The sequence below is a fragment of the Triplophysa rosa genome, linkage group LG18, assembly GCF_024868665.1.
Source record: "Triplophysa rosa linkage group LG18, Trosa_1v2, whole genome shotgun sequence".
In the NCBI taxonomy this organism is placed as follows: Eukaryota; Metazoa; Chordata; class Actinopteri; order Cypriniformes; family Nemacheilidae; genus Triplophysa; species Triplophysa rosa.
Window position 1 is genome coordinate 13909706 of NC_079907.1, and position 18833 is coordinate 13928538.

The window sequence follows — 18833 nt, forward strand, 5'->3', positions numbered from 1 at the left end:
CTTCCGCAGGCGTACGCCCTAACAGCTGCCGGTCCTACCTGTTGCCCGGCAGGACGCGGGCTGACACCGGTTCTACGCGGAGGTTGTAGAACCTCGCGAAGGTATTGGGCGTAGCCCAACCCGCAGCTCTGCAGATGTCTGCCAGAGAGGCGCCCTGAGCCAGTGCCCATGAGGAGGTGACACCCCGAGTGGAATGTGCCTTAACTCCTAAGGGGCAGGGGCGATCTTGCCACCGGTATGCCAAGGATATGGCATCCACAATCCAGTGCGCCAGTCTCTGTTTGGAGACAGCTCTCCCCTTCTGCTGACCTCCAAAACAGACAAAGAGCTGATCAGAGCTTCTGAAGCTCTGTGTGCGGTCCAAGTAGAGGTGCAGTGCGCGTACTGGACACAACACGGACAGGGTTGGGTCTTCCTCCCCGGTGGGGAGCGCCTGCAAGTTCACCACCTGGTCCCGGAAGGGAGTGGTGGGAACCTTGGGCACGTAGCCGGGGCGTGGTCTCAGATAACGTGAGAGTCTCCAGGCCCGAATTCTAGGCAACCCGAGGACACAGAGAATGCTTGTAGGTCCCCTACCCTCTTGAAGGAGGCGAGCGCCACCAGGAGGGCCGTCTTTATCGACAGTCGAGAAAGATCGGCCTCTCCTAGGGGCTCGAAGGGGGGCCTCTGGATGCCCTCCAGGACCACTTCGAGGTCCCAAGAGGGTATGGGGCGCGGGCGAGGCGGATTCAACCGTCTCGCGCCCCTCAGGAACCTGGTGACCAGGTTATGCTGTCCTAGAGACTTACCAGCAACTAGATCGTGATGTGCGGCTATAGCGGCAACATACACTTTCAGTGTGGAAGGGGAGAGGTTCTTCTCAAGTCTCTCCTGGAGAAAGGACAGTACGTACCTGATTGAGCATCTCTGTGGGTCTTCTCCGTGAGAAGAGCACCAGGACGAGAAGAGGCGCCACTTGAAGGCATACAGTCTCCTAGTGGCCGGGGCCCTAGCCTGTGTGAGAGTCTCTACCACCGCCGGGGGTAGGTCGCTCAGGATCTCCTCGTCCCGTCCAGGGGCCAGACATGGAGGTCCCAGAGGTCTGGCCTGGGATGCCAAAATGTGCCAATCAGCCAGGGGGGAGTTGTTGTAAGAAGCACCAGCTCTGAGAACCAAGTCCGGTTGGGCCAGTAAGGCGCAACTAGTAGCACTTGATGCTCCTCTTCCCTGACCTTGCACAGGGTCTGGCTTGTCCCGCGGCCAGCTGTGCGCAAGGGCATCCGTACCGAGGGGGCCGTCGGACAGGGAGAACCAAAGCGGACAATGGGTGGAGTCCGGGGATGCAAACAGGTCCACCTGCGTCTGGCCTAACTGCTCCCATATGAGCTGAACCGTGTGGTGGTGGAGTCGCCACTCTCCGCGAGGTGACCACTGACGAGAGAGCCAGTCTGCTGTCTGGTTCAGGTCGCCCGGGATGTGTATGGCTCGCAGGGAACTGATCACCTGCTGACTCCACAGGAGGAGGCGAGTCGTGTGCCTGCCCTGCACGAGAGGTTGGAACCTCTTCAGTGCAAGTAGCACAGCCCACAACTCTAGGCAGTTGATATGCCAACGCAGGCGGGGGCCCGTCCACCGCCCGACACTGCGTGCCCGTTGCACACAGCACCCCAGCCCTGAAGATCGGCTCTGCTGTTTTTCCTGCCTGGCGACTGTCCAGCTCAACGCACTGTCTGTCTGAGAGTGCTGAGGGCTGGTGTTTATACTCGACATTGCGTTTCGCCGTGACGCAACGTCGAGTTGCCGTCCACCGTCGACCAGAGGGTGGGAACGGCTGTGAAAACCCAGAGAGAGAGGAAACTCTTTTTGTGAGGAAGTGGGCGCTGGCCCCCCAGGGGGGACCAGCTGATGGTAGGACGGGGCAGGAACCGTCCCTATCCGACCCAGCGATGGAGTGGCTGGGTTCGGGCCCGATGGTAGCCTCGATCTCCCTGGGGTCTCTCCGTCAGGGCCGCTTCTGCTTCCGCGCCGGCTGCTGAGGGGGAGGCGGTCTCCTCTTCGACATCCTTTTCCGGGTGGCAGCCTGAGAAGGGGGCACTGGAGCCGGATTCGAAGAGGGCCGGGGCTGCTGGGAAGCAGACGCCGCTCGGGATCTCGAAGGCCTGGCGGCGGCCGAGTCAAAGCGGGGCAGGATGTGCTTGATGGCCTCCGTCTGCTTCTTCACCGTCGAGAACTGCTGAGAGAAATCCTCGACGGTGTCACCAAACAGCCCTCCCTGCGAGATGGGGGCGTCAAGAAAGTGAACTTTTAGACCACCATGGTGGACATCGCCCGACCCAGGAACCGTGCCGTCACCTTAGTCGCCCGTAGAGCGAGATCGGTGGCGGTACGGAGTTCCTGCATTACCGCTGAGTCGGTCTTACCCTCGTGGAGCTCCTTCAACGCCTTGGCCTGGTGGACCTGCAGGATGGCCATGGCGTGGAGGGAGGAGGTGGCCTGACCCGCAGCCGTGTAAGCCTTCGACACCAGCGATGCCGAAAACTTACACGCCTTGGATGGGAGTCTAGGCCGAGCTCTCCAGGTGGCCGCTGTCTGCGGGCACAGGTGCACCGCGACAGCACGCTCCACCTGGGGAATCTCGACATAGCCCCTGGCCGTCCCACCATCGAGGGAAGTAAGGGCGACTGAGCTTTTCTGATTTGAACGGGCTGTGAGGGGCGCGTTCCAAGTCTTACTCAGCTCCTCATGCACTTCCGGGAATAACGGGACCGGAGCTGGGCGCGGCTTGGAGCCGCGCTCAGACCCCAGGTACCACGTATCCAGCCGCGAGCGCTGGGGTAAAGGCGGTGCTGTGCACTGCAGCCCAATGCTTGCTGCGGCCCGGAAAAGCATGGTTGACATCTCAACGTTTGCCTCTTCGAGGCTCGACCCCCCGGTGGAGGGAGCTCCGAGGAATCGTCGGGGTCAGATGCCAAAAGGTCGCTTTCCGATGCTGTGATCGACATCTCATCTTTGTCACGCACTTCCGAGTACGTGATGGAGGAACAAGACGTGGTAGGACCGTCTTTTGAGGAATGGTCAGACGAGCGAGACGGGGCGTGAACGGTCTGTGAGCCTGCAGCTGGCGGGTTAACGTTCACAGTGATCCCCATATCATCCCCGGTGCTAACCGAAGCGGGCAGCAGGGCCGTAGTCACTGCCTTCACGGATCGGGTAGCAGACGAGGTGGTGGCTTTATCCAAAAAGAATACAGCCACCCGTGACCGCAACGTCTGGATCGCCATCTGCCCGCAGTGCGGGCAGGACGTATCCACGAAGGCTGCCTCAGCTTGCCGGAGACCCAAACACCTGAGGCAGACATTGTGTCCGTCCCCTTCCTCAATGAGCGCGTCACACCCAAAGAGAACAGTGGGACATGCCACGCTGGAGAGATTTGCTCTTTTAGAAAAGAATTGCTCAGACACTTCCGGAACTGCTGAGACGCCCAGGGGAAAGTCGCTGCAGGAAGGGACCGTCCGCTGCACCACGTCGTAGATTCCAGTAGGATTGGATCAGTGAAGCTCTGTAGATCGCTCATCAGATGCTTAGGCTCTGAAGAACAAAAGGTGAATGAATGAGCACGCTGGCTTCCCTCTTATACCCGGACATCCGGGGAGGAGCCCGGCATGCAAATTTCATTCGCCAATTTTCATTGGCCTTTTCTAAATACTCAGAAGATGATAGGTTCTCAAGACAAACCCCATTCTGTCGGTTCGACACAAGGTCGAGAGACCGACAGAAAGGGAACCCAGAGTTGCCAGATTTGCGTAAAAAAATCTGCCAAATGGCCATTCAAAGCTTGCCGGAAAACCGCGAGCATAGAAAAACTGAAATACTTGGCAACAGTAAAAGGTCCTGGCAGTTCGCAAGCCAGATAAATTGCGCACACAGGAAACCCCGCTGCAAAGAAACCATTTTCTACTTTTGGACCTTTTTATAAATGTAGTGGAGTAAAAAGTATGATATTTGTCTTTCAAATGTAGTGAAGTTAAAGTACAAGTACTCAGAAAAAATAATACTCAAGTAAAGTACAGATACTCAAAAAGTGTACTTAAGTACAGTACTCAGGTAAATTTACTTTGTTACTGTCCACCTCTGCTAAACACATCGTCATTGCTTGATGAAAAATGACCTCAGTGCAATGAGAGTAGAAGTGGCATAGCTGGCTGAGATTTTAGTGGAAGTACGTCATCGTCCATTTGCATATACCCCATTAAACAGAGTAAAAAATGACATTGAAGACAAAACCGGTGCTGGGTGTGAACAAAAAACACCAGCTGCTGTCCATAGGAAAAAACGCTTTGGTGTACACACCCTTAAACATAAGGATTAACTCTTACCGTTGTCCTCTTTTGCTGGGAGACACGCTTTGCCCTTTAGTAGCTGAATGATCCGATTGGCTACTGGATTAAAGAAGTCCAGGATCTCACTTGGTTGAGGGATAAACTGCAAGAAGTAACACAGTCCTCCAAGCCCACTGAACTCTGGGTGTTGCTGTGGGATTAACACACATCATTATGGCTGTGTATGCTCACGCTGATAAATCACAAAGAGAATTAACAACATATACTGTTTGCAAAACTAATTTATAAATATACAAATATATGTTTAAATATACATTTCAATTTTACATACTCTTCCAAAAACGACAGCTAAAATGATTAAGAATAAGAATGTTTCTTCCTCTTATACCACCTACTGACTAGTAATCTCAAGTAGCAAATAATTCATGTCCAGTCCTAACTTCCTGTTTTAATATGAAATAAATCAACATAGAATATATGTTTTCTAACATATTTGCCATGACCTCTATCTCAGGCTGGAGTTAAAAAGCAAACCTAATGTACGTGGTTTATTTGCAAGAATGAATGCTGTATTTCACTTCTCTCTTACACTGAAGACGTCCATGGCATGCACAAACAGCTGTGGGATCTCTGAGCGGATCCACTGATTCCAGGAGCTGTCCCTGTCTACATCCTCTCTGGAGGACGGGATGTCAAAATCACCTACAAAAAGAACATGACATTGAAAAATGTGACATCATCAACTACAGGGAAAAACTAGGAGTCACGTATACGATCCTAAACCTTGGATGATGAAACGGAAACCAAAGCTGCGAAGTGGAAGAAAGGCAAAGATGGGCTGTTTCTGAGGCATCACATTGCCGGAAGATGAGTCACTGAGCTGGAATGCCAGGGCTAGTTCTGTTGACTTCAAGTCGTCTTTAATCTGTTAAAAACAAAGATCCAAAAAACACTCAGCTCAGGTTAAAGCCTTGTGATGTCATGAACATCCTGAGGACAAGCTCATTGGAAACTGTGGATGGACACAATGAGACTTACAAAAAAGAAAGAAATATATCATGGGAGTCTTGACAGTATGTACAGTACCATGGCAGTCTTAAATTTCCAATGATTATGAATATGAAAAATATCTATGCCCTTAAGGGCCAGATTTACTAACAGCTTGCGGCAGCGCAAACACCTCTTTTGGCCCTAAAAAACTACTGTCGGTATTTACTAAACATACGCAATGAAAATGAGAAAAAATTAAAAAAAATTAAAGTTTGCCCCGTTTCAGACTTGCCTTCCTTGGAAAACAATTTTGAGTACCATCAGCCAAAGGGACAGAACACAGATTTTTACTGTATTCTCCAAAGTTTAGCATGTCTGCACAAACACACCTTTATGCTATTCCTGTTAAATAGTGGGTGATAGTTAATCCACAAATGACATTCTGTCATCATTTACTCACCCTCATATAGTTCCTAACTTTTATGATTTTCTTTCTTGTGTGAAACACAAAAACAATTATTTTGAAAAAAAAAGGTTTCCCCTAGGGGTCGACCGATAATCGGCGTCGATATTAAAGTGCGTATTTGCAGGTTAATGTTTTTTTTTATCAAATTAATATATAACCTTATATAAAAAATATGAAAAGTTAATGCCGGATTTAAAATGTTTTTCCAAGACATGAGGGCACAAATTTTGTAAAAGAAGTGACAGTTTCTTTGACAGTCTTCAAAAACAGTATTTTTTTCAACATCGCATCATTTGACGTCACGAGAGGGAGAAGTTTGCCGCAGCTCAGTGCAGAGTAGGTTGGTATTCAGTAGCAGCGGTTGTGCGTCAGGGACTTGCTATAAACCGTAACAAATCCAGTCGTTTTGTGAGAAGAGGGACAGCGGTGAACAATAGACTTGAAATATGTGAAATATAAAGCGTTTTTTGAAACTAGAAACATCAACATCCATTGTTAAACACCAAAAATTATAACATAATCAAAGCTTCAAAAACAGCAAAAGAACTGCCTTTTTAAAACACCAAAAATCTCCACTGACGTTGCAGTCCCCATCTTCGCCACTGAGCAGTGCCGCCCCACTGCTAGTGTGCGAAGGAGAGCGGAGTACACTTGCTGTGCGAGTGGAAAGCTGGCGCGCATGCGCAGTGTCCACTTGGATTTTATCCACAATAAAAAGGGACTACAGACTCCAGTTTGCTATGAAACCTCCGGCATTCAATGGAGTTGTGGTGTCAACGGCACAGGGGGACTCAGCTCAGATTTTAAAAGAAGAAATTTCTTCTCTATTGAGGAAAGGGGTGATAAGAGTAGTACCGCGAGAGGGGAGTCATCAGGGATTTTACTCCCGGTACTTTGTAATCCCAAAAAAGGTGGGGGTCTCCACCCTATCTTATATTTGCAGACCCTGAAAAAACACCTAAGAAGGTACAGGTTCAAAATGCTTACGTTACAAACTGTATCCCAAACTTTGTGTCACGGAGATCAGTAGATCTCAAGGACGCTTATTTCCATATAGACATATTTCCAGCACACAGGAAATTTCTCAGGTTTGCTTATCAGGGCAGACCCTACGAGTATTTAAAGACGCCATTCGGCCTGTCTCTGGCACCGAGAGTGTTCAGCAAATGTGCAGAGGCAGCTCTGACACCGTTACGTCAAGCCGGAGTCAGAGTGTCAGCCTATTTGGACGATCCACAACTTTCCACATCATTCCACACTTCTAAAGTAAAAACACTAATAAAGTGCAGTTATTTGAAAATGTACCTGAAAGTAAAAATACTTAGGTACTATCCACCTATGGCAATAAAATAAATTCTACATTGATCGAGAAAAAACAGTGCTAGAATCGGATCAGGATTGGTATTGGTCGATACTCAGAATCGGATCGAGAAAGGAAAAAGTGGTATCTGAGCATCCCTAAATATTATCCACAACTCCCTGCGAGTAGGCGGAGTTTAGTGACCCTCCACTACATTAATAAATTATATAACTGATGCGTCACTAAATTAACAAATGTAAGTATACTACAGCAAACATTACATATGAAATAATGAATGAATAAATACCTTAATGGAAAGAAGAGCTGTATTTTGATGTGAGTGACAGTTAATGGCCACAATGTTTTCTAGGCAACAACGGCCACTTCCGGTTCCTTTTAGTATGTCCCAGTGCATGCAAATTGTTTTGCTACGCACTAAAATGTATATACTTTTTCATTACAAAAACATTGCATACTTTAAGTGCATAGTATAAGTAGGCGAATTGGGATGCAGCAAATATTTCAACTTTCCACATCCACCCTGACCCGTTTACCATAGGGGTCAGACGTCTTGACTCTTTGTTTAAAAAAAATGTAAGAAAGTGTGGGTGTAGGGGATCATGTGGTATTTTGTGGTTCCGTCGATTTGCAGACACTTGTTATTGATAGGCCATACGACTTGTCAATCATCCCTGCCTTCTATTAGGTGGATGAACCCAGTGCTATGATTGGATATATTTTTCATTTTTATGTTGCTTGTTTTGAGTACTGCGCGGGGCAGAGGCGTAACCATGTTTTTGCGTAGTTTAGAGTGACAAATCGTACCAGCATACTTTGAGGTCAAAATGCGTACCTGCTACGCAAAATGCATACAGGTTGGCAGGTCTGATGTTTAGTAAATCTGGCCCTTAGTTTATGTTCTTACTGTTGAAGGGGAGGTGGGTTTTCAAGCCCCTCTCTACAATCATAAAATCCTGGAAACACTGTGTCTATCCACTATGACAGATTGTGTATCCAGTCAGCAGAGAAGTAATGATTTAAAAAACAAAGAGAGAAAGACCTGCAACTGTCTCTGTAGATGGAGAGCACAGAACGTACAAACTGTCACTGCACAAACCCCAGACAAAAGAAACACATTCCCTGCACTTTGCTAGTAAGGTATCTTGCATGAAGTTTGAATAAAACGAGAGTGTAAAACACTGTAGTCACCCATGAAAGCACAGAACACTTGCGTAACATATCGTGTTAAAGGCAAAGGCTTGTGGGATGCCATGTCAAGACGACGGAACAGAGTCCAATTAAGAGAAGGTTTAACTGGGACATGGTTGCAGGTAAACAACACAAAAGTTACATCAGCATCATTTTACCTTTAATTCATTTGAGCATATGCTACCAAGTGTGTGTCAAGGATCCACAACTTGCCTTTTTAAGGTAAAGCATTTTCTTGACCACAAGCCAGCGCTCGACGCCACCCGTGTGTGCCACCTCCAGAACATTATGGCTCAAATCTCGGCGGGTCATCGTCACAGAATGCTTCTCCGTCTTATGAAGACATAACAAATGTAAACGTCAGCTGTGTTTTATTATTTTGATGGTTTGGCATCAAGTGGCCACCGGACCACATTTATTACCTCATTGATAATGGTGATGGAACGAAGACGATGGAGGAAAAGAAGAAGAGAGGGATGCACATCATGGAAAAGGTTTTTCGTCTGGTAGCTCTCTGATCGCAGTGGGAGGTGGATCTTTGTGGTCCATCTGTAATAAAATAAAGAAATCACAGAGATGTTTTAAAAATCACAAAAACTGCCACTTTAAAGGGCTAGTTCACCCGAAGATTAAAATTCTGTCATCATTTACTCACCCTCAGATTATTCCAAACCTGTATACATTTCTTTGTCCTGCTAAACACAAAGGACGATATTTGGAAGAATGTCAAACAGATCTCATCCCCCATTGACTCCCGTATTATTTATTTCCCCTACTATGGCAGGAAATGGGGGATGAGTTCTGTTTGGTTACCAACATTCTTCCGAATATCTTCATTTGTGTTTAGCAGAACAAAGAAATTTATAGAGGTTTGGAACAACCTGAGGGTGAGCAAATGATGACATGAGTTTGGGTTAACTATCCTTTTAACTAGACTTTACTTTCGTACCTCCATGCAAAACTCACCACGATGCTGAGGGGTGTTATGAGTGCAGTTGCTATGATGTTCTGAGTGCTTTGGAATGTGTTGCTATGTGGTTGCTAGAGAGTTCTGTGTGGTTTCTAGGATAATCCTGATTTCTTATGTGTCTTATTGCAATGCTATATTCATAAATCTGAATAGTTGTAAATCTGACTACTTGGGAAAGTAACAGCACAACTGTCGACACGCTGCACAATTTTTATCTATATATCTTGTGATTTTTTTACCTTTTCTCAGAAATCTCATTGGCAACAGAGTTCACGGGTCTTACTCGGTCAACCCAGTGTGGCAGAATGTATCCCATGGGGCCGCTGGTCTTGTCGAACTGAATGTGGAAGCCATTGGAGTGGATCTTAGGACAGTCAGTGACTTTAAAAACCGACTTAAAGCCAATGCCCTTTTGCCCTGTATTGCATTAAAGTCAAGAGGTGTAAGTAAAAACAAGACGTGGGAGTCAAAAAAAGTTTTGCATACTGCAGCCATACGCAAACACCAAGAATTGTTTTCACGTACCGATGTAGCCATATTTATGTTTTCCTTTCGTACTCCTGCCGACATCACAAATGGCACGAATGTTCTTCTCCTCGAACCCACACTCATTGTTCAAGATGGTGATGCAGTCTCTCTCCACTACGAAGGTCAGAGCTGGCTGCTCTCCCCCGTTAGGATAACTGTTATCATCAGCGTTCTGCACACAAAACCAATTTATTTTATAAAAGCTGAGTTTTTGCATGTGGTGCGTTCTTTTTAAAGATTTGAGCAGGGACCTGTATGAGCTCCAGGACGAAGTGTGTGTCCTTGCTGTAGAGCTCAGTGGAGAGACGTTCCAGGCTGCGTCCCAGTCTCGCCTGTTGCTTTCTCATTAAGTTCTGACCCTCCTCATTGAGCTCGACACCGATGCCAAACTCGGTTTTCCTACAACATCATGGGAGCAGCAGTGACAGCATTAATACTGACCATAACTGTAAATGTGGTAGCACAGGGCTCTACACTGCGACCGACTGGAAATTAGTCTGTGCGACCGTGAAAAAAATAATTAGGAGCACTGGTGCGACAGACCCCATCTAAACTCATAATTATATTACGTGACAATATGCTCTAAGATCGGCCGCTTTTTAAGCTAGTGAGCGGCGTTTCTCATATGAGAAAGGAAAATACGCTCACGCGCCATTTAGTGCTTTGCTTTTTACTTTCGGTTCTGAGGTGATTTTAGTCTGTGGCTGTATGACTGTACGAGAGTGTTTCATCAGGTTTCTTTTGCAGGGGTGTGTGTCTGGCATAACTGACACATGTTGGACGCAGGTCGTTTCTGTGTGGTGTGGCTTTGAGTGATCACCTGCCATTTCGACAGCTGAGCCCAACACGCTTTCTTTAGTTATATGATGTTGCTTTTGGTGCTAATAAATACATATTTTATTTAGTGCTGTCAATCGATTAAAAAAATTAATCGGATTAATCACACATTTTCTGTGATTAATCACGATTAATCACACATAACAATAATATTTTAAAATATACTTTTACATTTGAATAATTTCACATTTAATCTTCAAATTGATGTAGAAACAACATATTTCTTTAACAGCATCATTTTATGAATGAAAGAAAACATTTTGATATTAGTACTGTAACTGGTGTCTCTATTAAATTGATTATTTTAACATTAATTATAGTCATTCAACAATATAATTGAGAGCTATCATGAAATATACAGAAATTGAAGGAAGTTCTCAAACACTTTACAGTCTTTAATGCTAAATTATAAATTAAATTCAGAAAAATGCTACAAAATCACATTGATTTCTTCTTTTATTTTGTTAATTTATTAACATTAGTGACAGGAGTCACAGCAGCACGTTTAAGAACGTGGCCCCTTTAAGAGCTGTCTCAGTACGCAGATCTGACCGTCACCGCACTCCCATTTTCACAACTCTTTGCATTCATTTAAGATTTTATTTTACACGTTGAAGTCTTGCTTAAGAAAATGCTAGACAAAACGGGCTTTCTGACATAATCTTGTATGGTTTTATCCATTCAAGCACGAAAGAGAACTGAACACGGATGCGCTGTCTGACAGAGATTCACCGACGCAGCCTACAGCCCGTGACTGTTTACACCAGACTGGACCTCGCGTTGCGTTTTGCTGCGTCCCACAGTTTAGAAGCTGTCTATCTTCATTGAACGCGTCAAAGCAACTGTTTAAAAACTCGCTTAGTGGTTTAAAAGCCTGTACACTAATAAGAGTGTGATTACACAATGTAACGCTAGACAAAGAATGTCAAAACAAACGGATGCTGCGTTAATTGCGTTAAATATTTTTCACGCATTAATTTGAAAAAATTAATCGCATGCGTTAACACGTTAACGTTGACAGCCCTAATTTTATTATAATTTGCGGGCGGGACATGTCCCCACCTTACTTTACTTTTTGGAAGAAATTAAGAAATGCTTGTGGAAGGTGTTTATTGTTTAAGGGCCATTAACATCTAAAACTCGTGGAAAACGCAAGATCCGCCCCTTTCTCACCATCTCCCGTTGCTAACACTCTTAAGTTATATTTGCAGAAGACAGGAAGCCACGGCCAGTATGAAATGCATGCATCATCCGCGCTCACAGCCCTTGCTTGTGCATCCAGTGTCCAAGCACAAAAATGCGTAATCGAATAAACAAGTGACATTTTAGTCATAGGAATAAACTGTTTTAAGTGTAATGCACCGCAACAGCCAAGTGACCTTCCCCAAATGACAGTTTTGGAACCACTTACTGTGAGATCTTGAGTTGAAAAGCGGAGTAGCCAATGGATGGACCGCCCACTATAGCTATGTGATAAATATTCCCAACGAGCTATTACAGAAACAATTGATTAAAGTGCTGCGTGTGTGATCTCCCTCTTTTGTTGCAGTTTGAGAGCTGGCTGTAACAAAGGCAAGACACAAAGTTCATACAAGACTAATGTGCAATTTGATTTCATCGTTTGTAAATCTCAAATCAAGTGTTATTAATTAGAGATTTGTATATTTAATATATTTTAATGATTCCCTGTGTGTTTCTGTTTGTCTGTATTCTGTGGTGGACAGTAGACTAACGTTATTCAGTTAAACTTGGCGCAGTGATATGAAACTGTAATGTGGTTGAAAGATAGATCTGGAACTACTTTATAGGTGTGTGCTTCCTGTAAAACAATGCACACCCTTAGAATGTTCGCCATCACAATCGTACAATCCATAATAACCTATAATCTTAGTTTATAATGCTTTCCCATACTTTGTGCATGCTATACGGTGCCAAATTAATGTTTCTCTTTTAAAAAAAATTCAATTGTCTATGCTTCAAAATTTTTTACTGTGCCCCTACATTTTTAAATTAAGGAGCACAAGTGCTCCAAAAAATAAGTTACTGTAGAGCCCTGTAGCAATGTAAAGAAAACATTCTTATCGAGTCTTATTCTTAACATCCTTATCGAGTCTCTACTGTAATCAATTAGTTTGTCAGGGTCTCATTTTGTAAAACGGCGAAGCGTTCAAATTCTGGTTTAGCGTTACATCAGTACAATCAGATTCGAGTTCCAAAAAGCATCTTTCATACGTTTCATTGGATGCATTAAAGGGATAGTTCACCCCAAAATGAAAATTCTGTCATTACTTACACGCCCTCTTGTAATTTCAAACCTGTATAACTTTCTTTATTCTGCAGAACATCAAAGACGATATTTTGTAACAGAAAACCATTGGTCCCCATTGACTTGCATTGGTTTTGTCTCCACGCAGTAGAAGCAAAGATTTTAATATTAATAAGATGCGCCACTGCTGTTACAATAAATGGCGAGGAATGTAACGCTCAATATGGCCGTTCTAGCTAAGGAAGTCCCACCTTCCAGTAAGATGAGCCAATTGTCAATATAGACTGACGATTCTCTGGGGCGGGGCTCTCGCGACGCTTGCCAGCCTGTATGCGCAGGCGCAGTACAATGAGGCGATACCGGAAAAAGCTTTGCAAACCAAAGTTATGATACAGTTCATGTCATGTTTAATAATTGATCGGAAATATGCTGTTTAATCATGATTTTTAGTAGTGTTTTTCAGAATATAGAAAGTCATATAGGTTCAAAATGACAAGAGAGTGAGTAAATGATGACAGAATTTCATTTTGGGATGAATTATCCCTTAAAGTAAAACCAAGAGTGGAGTGAACCTGATGTCTTCTATGATGGCTTTGTGCTCATCTTTCTCTGGTTGAGCCGAAGGTGTCTGCTCTTCATCCTGAAGGTCTTGGTTTTCTTCTTCCCCCTGCACACTGCTGTCTGGGATTTCACCATGCTCAGACACCAGTTCAAACATCTGCTCATCATAATCATCACCTTCATTGTCTGAATAAAAAAAAACATATGGAAATACTTTTTTAATGTATTAGTCAAGGCTGAAGTGAACATTAAGATAAAAAATGTTGGAAGTAATGTTGATTGATAGTTCATGTTAACTAATGCAGTTAACTTATATGTTAATGTAAGGAGGAAGGCGGGACGAGAGCCGTGAGGCAACAAGGCGGGGCCGGTGGCGTGAGTGATAGTGGGAATCAGCTGTGCGCACACCGGTCCCGCATGTCTCACGGAGGAGATCGGGAGCATAAGAGGGCGAGCGACATGACTACGGACGAGAGAGGACCGGGCCCGCCTCGTTGCCTCACGGCTCTCGTCCCGCCTTCCTCGTTACAGTTAACATATAGAATAAAGAAACATCAGCAAATACGATGCCAGAATAGATGGGAACTCCTTCAATGCTGTTCAAAATGCATCTCAGGATGGGAGTAGTGAATCTATGCATATGTTTGAATCTAGTTGAGCTTTAGATACATTTGTTTAAATTTTCGCCTGCCTGAGGAGGCGACCTTTCTCAGATGAGTATTGGTTCCTCGCAAGGTTTCTTTCTAATCTTTTAAATATCTTAGGATGTTGCTTAGCACTCTCACCTTTGCCTCACTAGGGGATTTGTAAGGTACTTTTCTTTATACTATAACACATCTTTGGAACAATATGAATTGTGAAAAGCACAACAAACAATGAACTGAAGAAAAACCCAGAATTTAGATGAAGGCTCTCAGCAAAGCTTACCCTGCTGATGGGCTCCTCCGGGGCTGCTAGAAGAAGTCCTGAGCACAGTTTCTTCTACATTATCCATCTCATTCAGACCCAAAACAGACGACATGTCACTCATGGAGTCTTCCACCACAGACTGCAAGGAAAACAAGGTTTAAAATTTAAATCCAAACATTCCCAATCATAATCAGGAATTTCCTGTTACTGACAAATCTGTAGGTCCACTACAAAAATAGGTTAATTTTGCACATTTTATTTTATAGTATTATATATAATACTTAAATTTCCGAGTTTGTTGCGTGTTCGTTTCCTATCACGTTGTTCTTGCTGAGCGCACACAAAACACAAGCAAATGAATTTGCTTGTCATTTGCAAATGAATGTGTACAATTTTCTTTAATGATTTAAACAGCCATAACCATAAGTGAATCAAAGTGAATCAGTCACAAGAGTCATTTGTCCAAATCATGGACTGAATCCTTCAGACAACCCGCTTTGTCACCAATATAGCATGGTTACTCGCTCAGATTTTTGTCATAAATCTGGGCGCCGCCATATTTGAACTGTTTGTGTTAAGACTTCGAGTGAGCTACTAAAGCTAATGGCAGTCATATAGAGGGCATGTATTGACGTCACTTTCCCACGTGAGCAAGTCGGGACACGCCCTGGGACACGCTTTGCTGAGGGGCAAAACACAGAGTAAATTGGCTGAGGAGAATAGGAGAAACAAAGACACCGGGACTAAAACACGCAGTTATTTGCTGAAATTACAAGCAGCTGTACTTGACGGTGATCCTTACGATTTGTCTACGACTTGCATAGGAATCGGGTGTTCCTGGCCACTGAAATGTTGCGCGGAATTGCTTTTCCTGATATTAGCTGTGTCTTGTTTCGATTGTCAGCAGTCATTTTCCTGAGTATTTTGCCACCTAGGAAGGGAACGCTCCGGTGTGGTCTCGTGGTTTTCACGTGGTAAAGTGACGTCACGTCCATACCCTCTATTGCGAGTGAGATGAGTGTGCAATTTTGACTGGCTAGTTAATATTTATTATGGAATCCAGAGGTACAAGCTTAATGTGTGCAGTTAGAGATTGCTGGTACAAACGCAAAAAAATATCTAACGTTACAAAACATTAGTTTTTGACCATAATCCATGTACCAGAGCTAAATGTGGATGACTTGCCCTGTCCTGCGATTCAAGAGCAACCAGCTGTCTCGATTCTCCCGTTATTAGTTGTAAGGACCCAGGCTGTCATGGTTTCCCTCTGTTTCTCCCCGTGTTTCCCCCTTGGACTTCGTCACCCACGCTCCAGACCTGTGTCTCGTCAGTTATCATCGCAACTGCCAGCCATCATGCTCATCACTGAACATAATATATACTCTGCTTGTTTCAAGTTTCTTTATCTAGTCTTAAATGTTATGTTTAACATCTATGGTGTTCTTTGGTGTGGTACTCTCGTATTTTTGTTCTTGGTTTATTAAAGTTGCTTGTTTTTGTATCTCCTCGTCTGTGGTTGTTATGGCATCGCCAGTCTTAGATTTTAGTTGTGTATCCGGAGACTTTTATTTTGAAACCATTTGATGCGGAGCGGACATTCAGGAAGTAAATACGCTAGATGAAGCAGCACGGAAATTCTGGTATCGGTTTCTCCTTGTTAGCCCTTTGAAGGCATTCCTTGTAAGTAGGAAGTAAAATATATGAATGTGGTGTTATTTAGTGTTAAGTGTGAGATGGATAATGTTAATTAACAGCTAAGTTGTTGTTAAGTTCCTATGCAACTGTTTACCTTGAAGTTCATGCTTATACGTATAATACTTACCTTGTATGCTAACTGCTAACTACTCTACATACATAATTAATGACTTTCTAGTCTAGTTATGTGTTGCATTAGTTTTGTAATGCATTTGTAGTACTCAAATACTTTGCCCTTACTGGTGTATATGTATTTGCATTTCAGTTTCACACCAAAGCATGATAAAGTTCTCAATTGCAAACCCGGTGTACGAGACTCTTTGTGTGGAGGTGTTTAACTCGCTGGATAGCAGAAAAGGCATTCTGTGAGGCCAGTACAGTGAAAAATGAGCATTCGCAGAGAGCTGCTGATGATCGGACTGCATTGTCATGAAAGGTGCCCTACCCAATATGATAACTGCAGCATCATAAACAAGGATTGAGGTACACACACACAATAAACATGGAAAGAGAAGACGTAATAGAACAAGCGACCATATTAAGTAAATGTACGACAACGTCAAGCGTCGCTCTGGCGGCTGCTACGGCACATGCTAAAGCTGAAGCTGCACAGGCAAGAGTTGCCTTTTCGGAGAGAGAGACATTGATAAAGACAAAAAAGGCCCGTCTAGAGGCAACACTTGATGCGTTGGAGAGAGAGAGAGAGGCAGAGGCAGCAATGGTGGCCGCTGCAGAATTTGAGGCTACAGATGAATACAAACCGCTGCTACAACCCCTGCAAAGTGCACAACAACGGACTGAGGAGTATGTGAGCAAGCACAGTCATCTTAGTGGTAGCAAATACTCACTCAAAGATCACAGTTCGACCCATGAGAAATCACCACACCATGCTAGCCCCTGCGCATCAGTATGTGAAGAACGGGAAGATAAACCATCGGCCTTTATCCACTATCAGCCAAGTAGCCACCCTGCAGCTAGCGAAATGCATGGCAATAAAAGGGTTGCAGAACAGACTTTACCTCAACTCCTGAACAGCCATCAACATTATGCTAGAGACCTCCCTGTTCACACACCCTCATATATTCCTCATAAACCATATACAACCACAGCTTACCACCCTTCCAAAGACTCAGCCACATCAGACTTGGCTAAATATCTTGCAAAGAGCCAGCTAGTTTCGTCTGGGCTCACCAGGCTTGACGACAAGCCAGAGAATTACTTGTCCTGGAAGATGTCATTTAATAACACAATTGAGGGTCTTGATCTCAAGGCAGGAGAAGAAATAGATTTATTGTTAAAGTGGCTAGGCACAGAGTCCGCTGAACACGCACGCTGCATCAAATCAGTAAATGTGAGGAATCCATCTGCAGGTTTGTGTCTGATATGGGAGAGGTTAGAGGAGATGTATGGTTCGCCAGAGGCCATAGAGGGCGCTCTTTTCACAAAGCTGGAAAAATTCCCTAAAGTAGCGCTCAAAGAACACCACAAGCTTAGAGAGCTGTCTGACTTGCTGTCTGAGATTGAGTCTGTGAAACAAGAAGGATACCTACCAGGGCTCTCTTATCTGGACACAGCAAGGGGTATCAGCCCAATAGTAGAGAAGCTCCCATACAGGCTCCAGGATAAATGGATGATGGAAGGCTCACGCTACAAACAAGAACATAACGTAGCCTTTCCACCGTTTCACTTCTTTTCACAGTTTATACGCAATCAAGCAAAGGCACGTAATGGCCCAAGCTTTAACCTACTGTCTGTATCTAACACTGTAAATAGAAACAGGTTTATTGAGAGTCACGGCAATGGCCGAAGATCAGTCTCTGTTCATAAAACAGACGTGTTCCCCTCCTCCAACTCCACGTCCTCTGTTGAGGGCCCAGACAAGGTTTGCCCTGTGCATCACAAACCACATCCCTTACGAAGGTGCAGAGGCTTCAGGGAAAGACCTATTGATGAACGAAAAAAAATATTAAAGGAGCACAATATCTGCTTTAAATGCTGTGCATCAGATAAGCATGTATCTCGGTACTGTGAGTCAACAGCCAGATGTTTTGAGTGTGGCAGCGACAGGCATCCAACTGCCCTGCACCCAGACCCAGTTCCATGGGCCTCCAAGCCCTCTACTTCCCCAGCAGAGAATGGCGGGGAGAAAGAAGAAGTCCAAGAGTCTGCCGTTGTGTCTAACTGTACTGAAGTGTGCGGAGAAGGCTTTCATGGCAAGTCTTGCTCCAAAATATGCCTCGTCACTGTCTATCCAGCTGGCAACCGCAACAAAGGCAAGAAAATGTATGCAATGCTGGATGACCAGAGTAACAAGTCCTTAGCTCGAACCAAGTTCTTTGACATGTTCAAAATAAACAGCCCTACATTACCATACACACTGAGAACTTGCTCAGGGATGGGTGAAACAGCTGGCCGCCGAGCTACAGGATATGTCATAGAATCTGCAGATGGTGCCACTAATTTCTCTCTGCCCACGCTTTTGGAATGCAACTTGATTCCCGACAATAGGCATGAAATTCCCACCCCAGCAGCCGCGCATGGCCACCGCCACCTTAGAAGTATAGCTCATGAGATTCCTCCTCTGGAGCCATCCGCGCACATCCTGCTGTTGCTGGGAAGAGACATAGTAAGGGTCCATAAGGTACGCAGACAGATCAGTGGTCCCCATGATGCAGCATACGCCCAGAAGTTGGACTTAGGATGGGTTATTATAGGTGATGTGTGCTTGGGTAGCACCCACAAGCCCTCAGAGGTCACTGTAATGAAAACATACGTTCTCGAGA

General features: G+C 44.8%; 1 protein-coding gene across 1 annotated transcript in view; it reads right to left on the minus strand.

Annotated features, from left to right (window-relative positions):
- Positions 1 to 18833, minus strand: part of LOC130569018 (uncharacterized) — a 99149-nt gene that overhangs the window by 42254 nt on the left and 38062 nt on the right. Inside the window, exons 15-24 of the mRNA XM_057358349.1 lie at positions 14374 to 14494; positions 13458 to 13632; positions 10034 to 10181; positions 9780 to 9954; positions 9494 to 9671; positions 8707 to 8833; positions 8498 to 8617; positions 5103 to 5244; positions 4909 to 5021; positions 4356 to 4509 (exon numbers count right to left, since the gene is read on the minus strand). Coding sequence (XP_057214332.1) covers positions 4356 to 4509; positions 4909 to 5021; positions 5103 to 5244; positions 8498 to 8617; positions 8707 to 8833; positions 9494 to 9671; positions 9780 to 9954; positions 10034 to 10181; positions 13458 to 13632; positions 14374 to 14494 — 1453 coding nt within the window. The remainder of the gene's footprint in view (positions 1 to 4355; positions 4510 to 4908; positions 5022 to 5102; positions 5245 to 8497; positions 8618 to 8706; positions 8834 to 9493; positions 9672 to 9779; positions 9955 to 10033; positions 10182 to 13457; positions 13633 to 14373; positions 14495 to 18833) is intronic.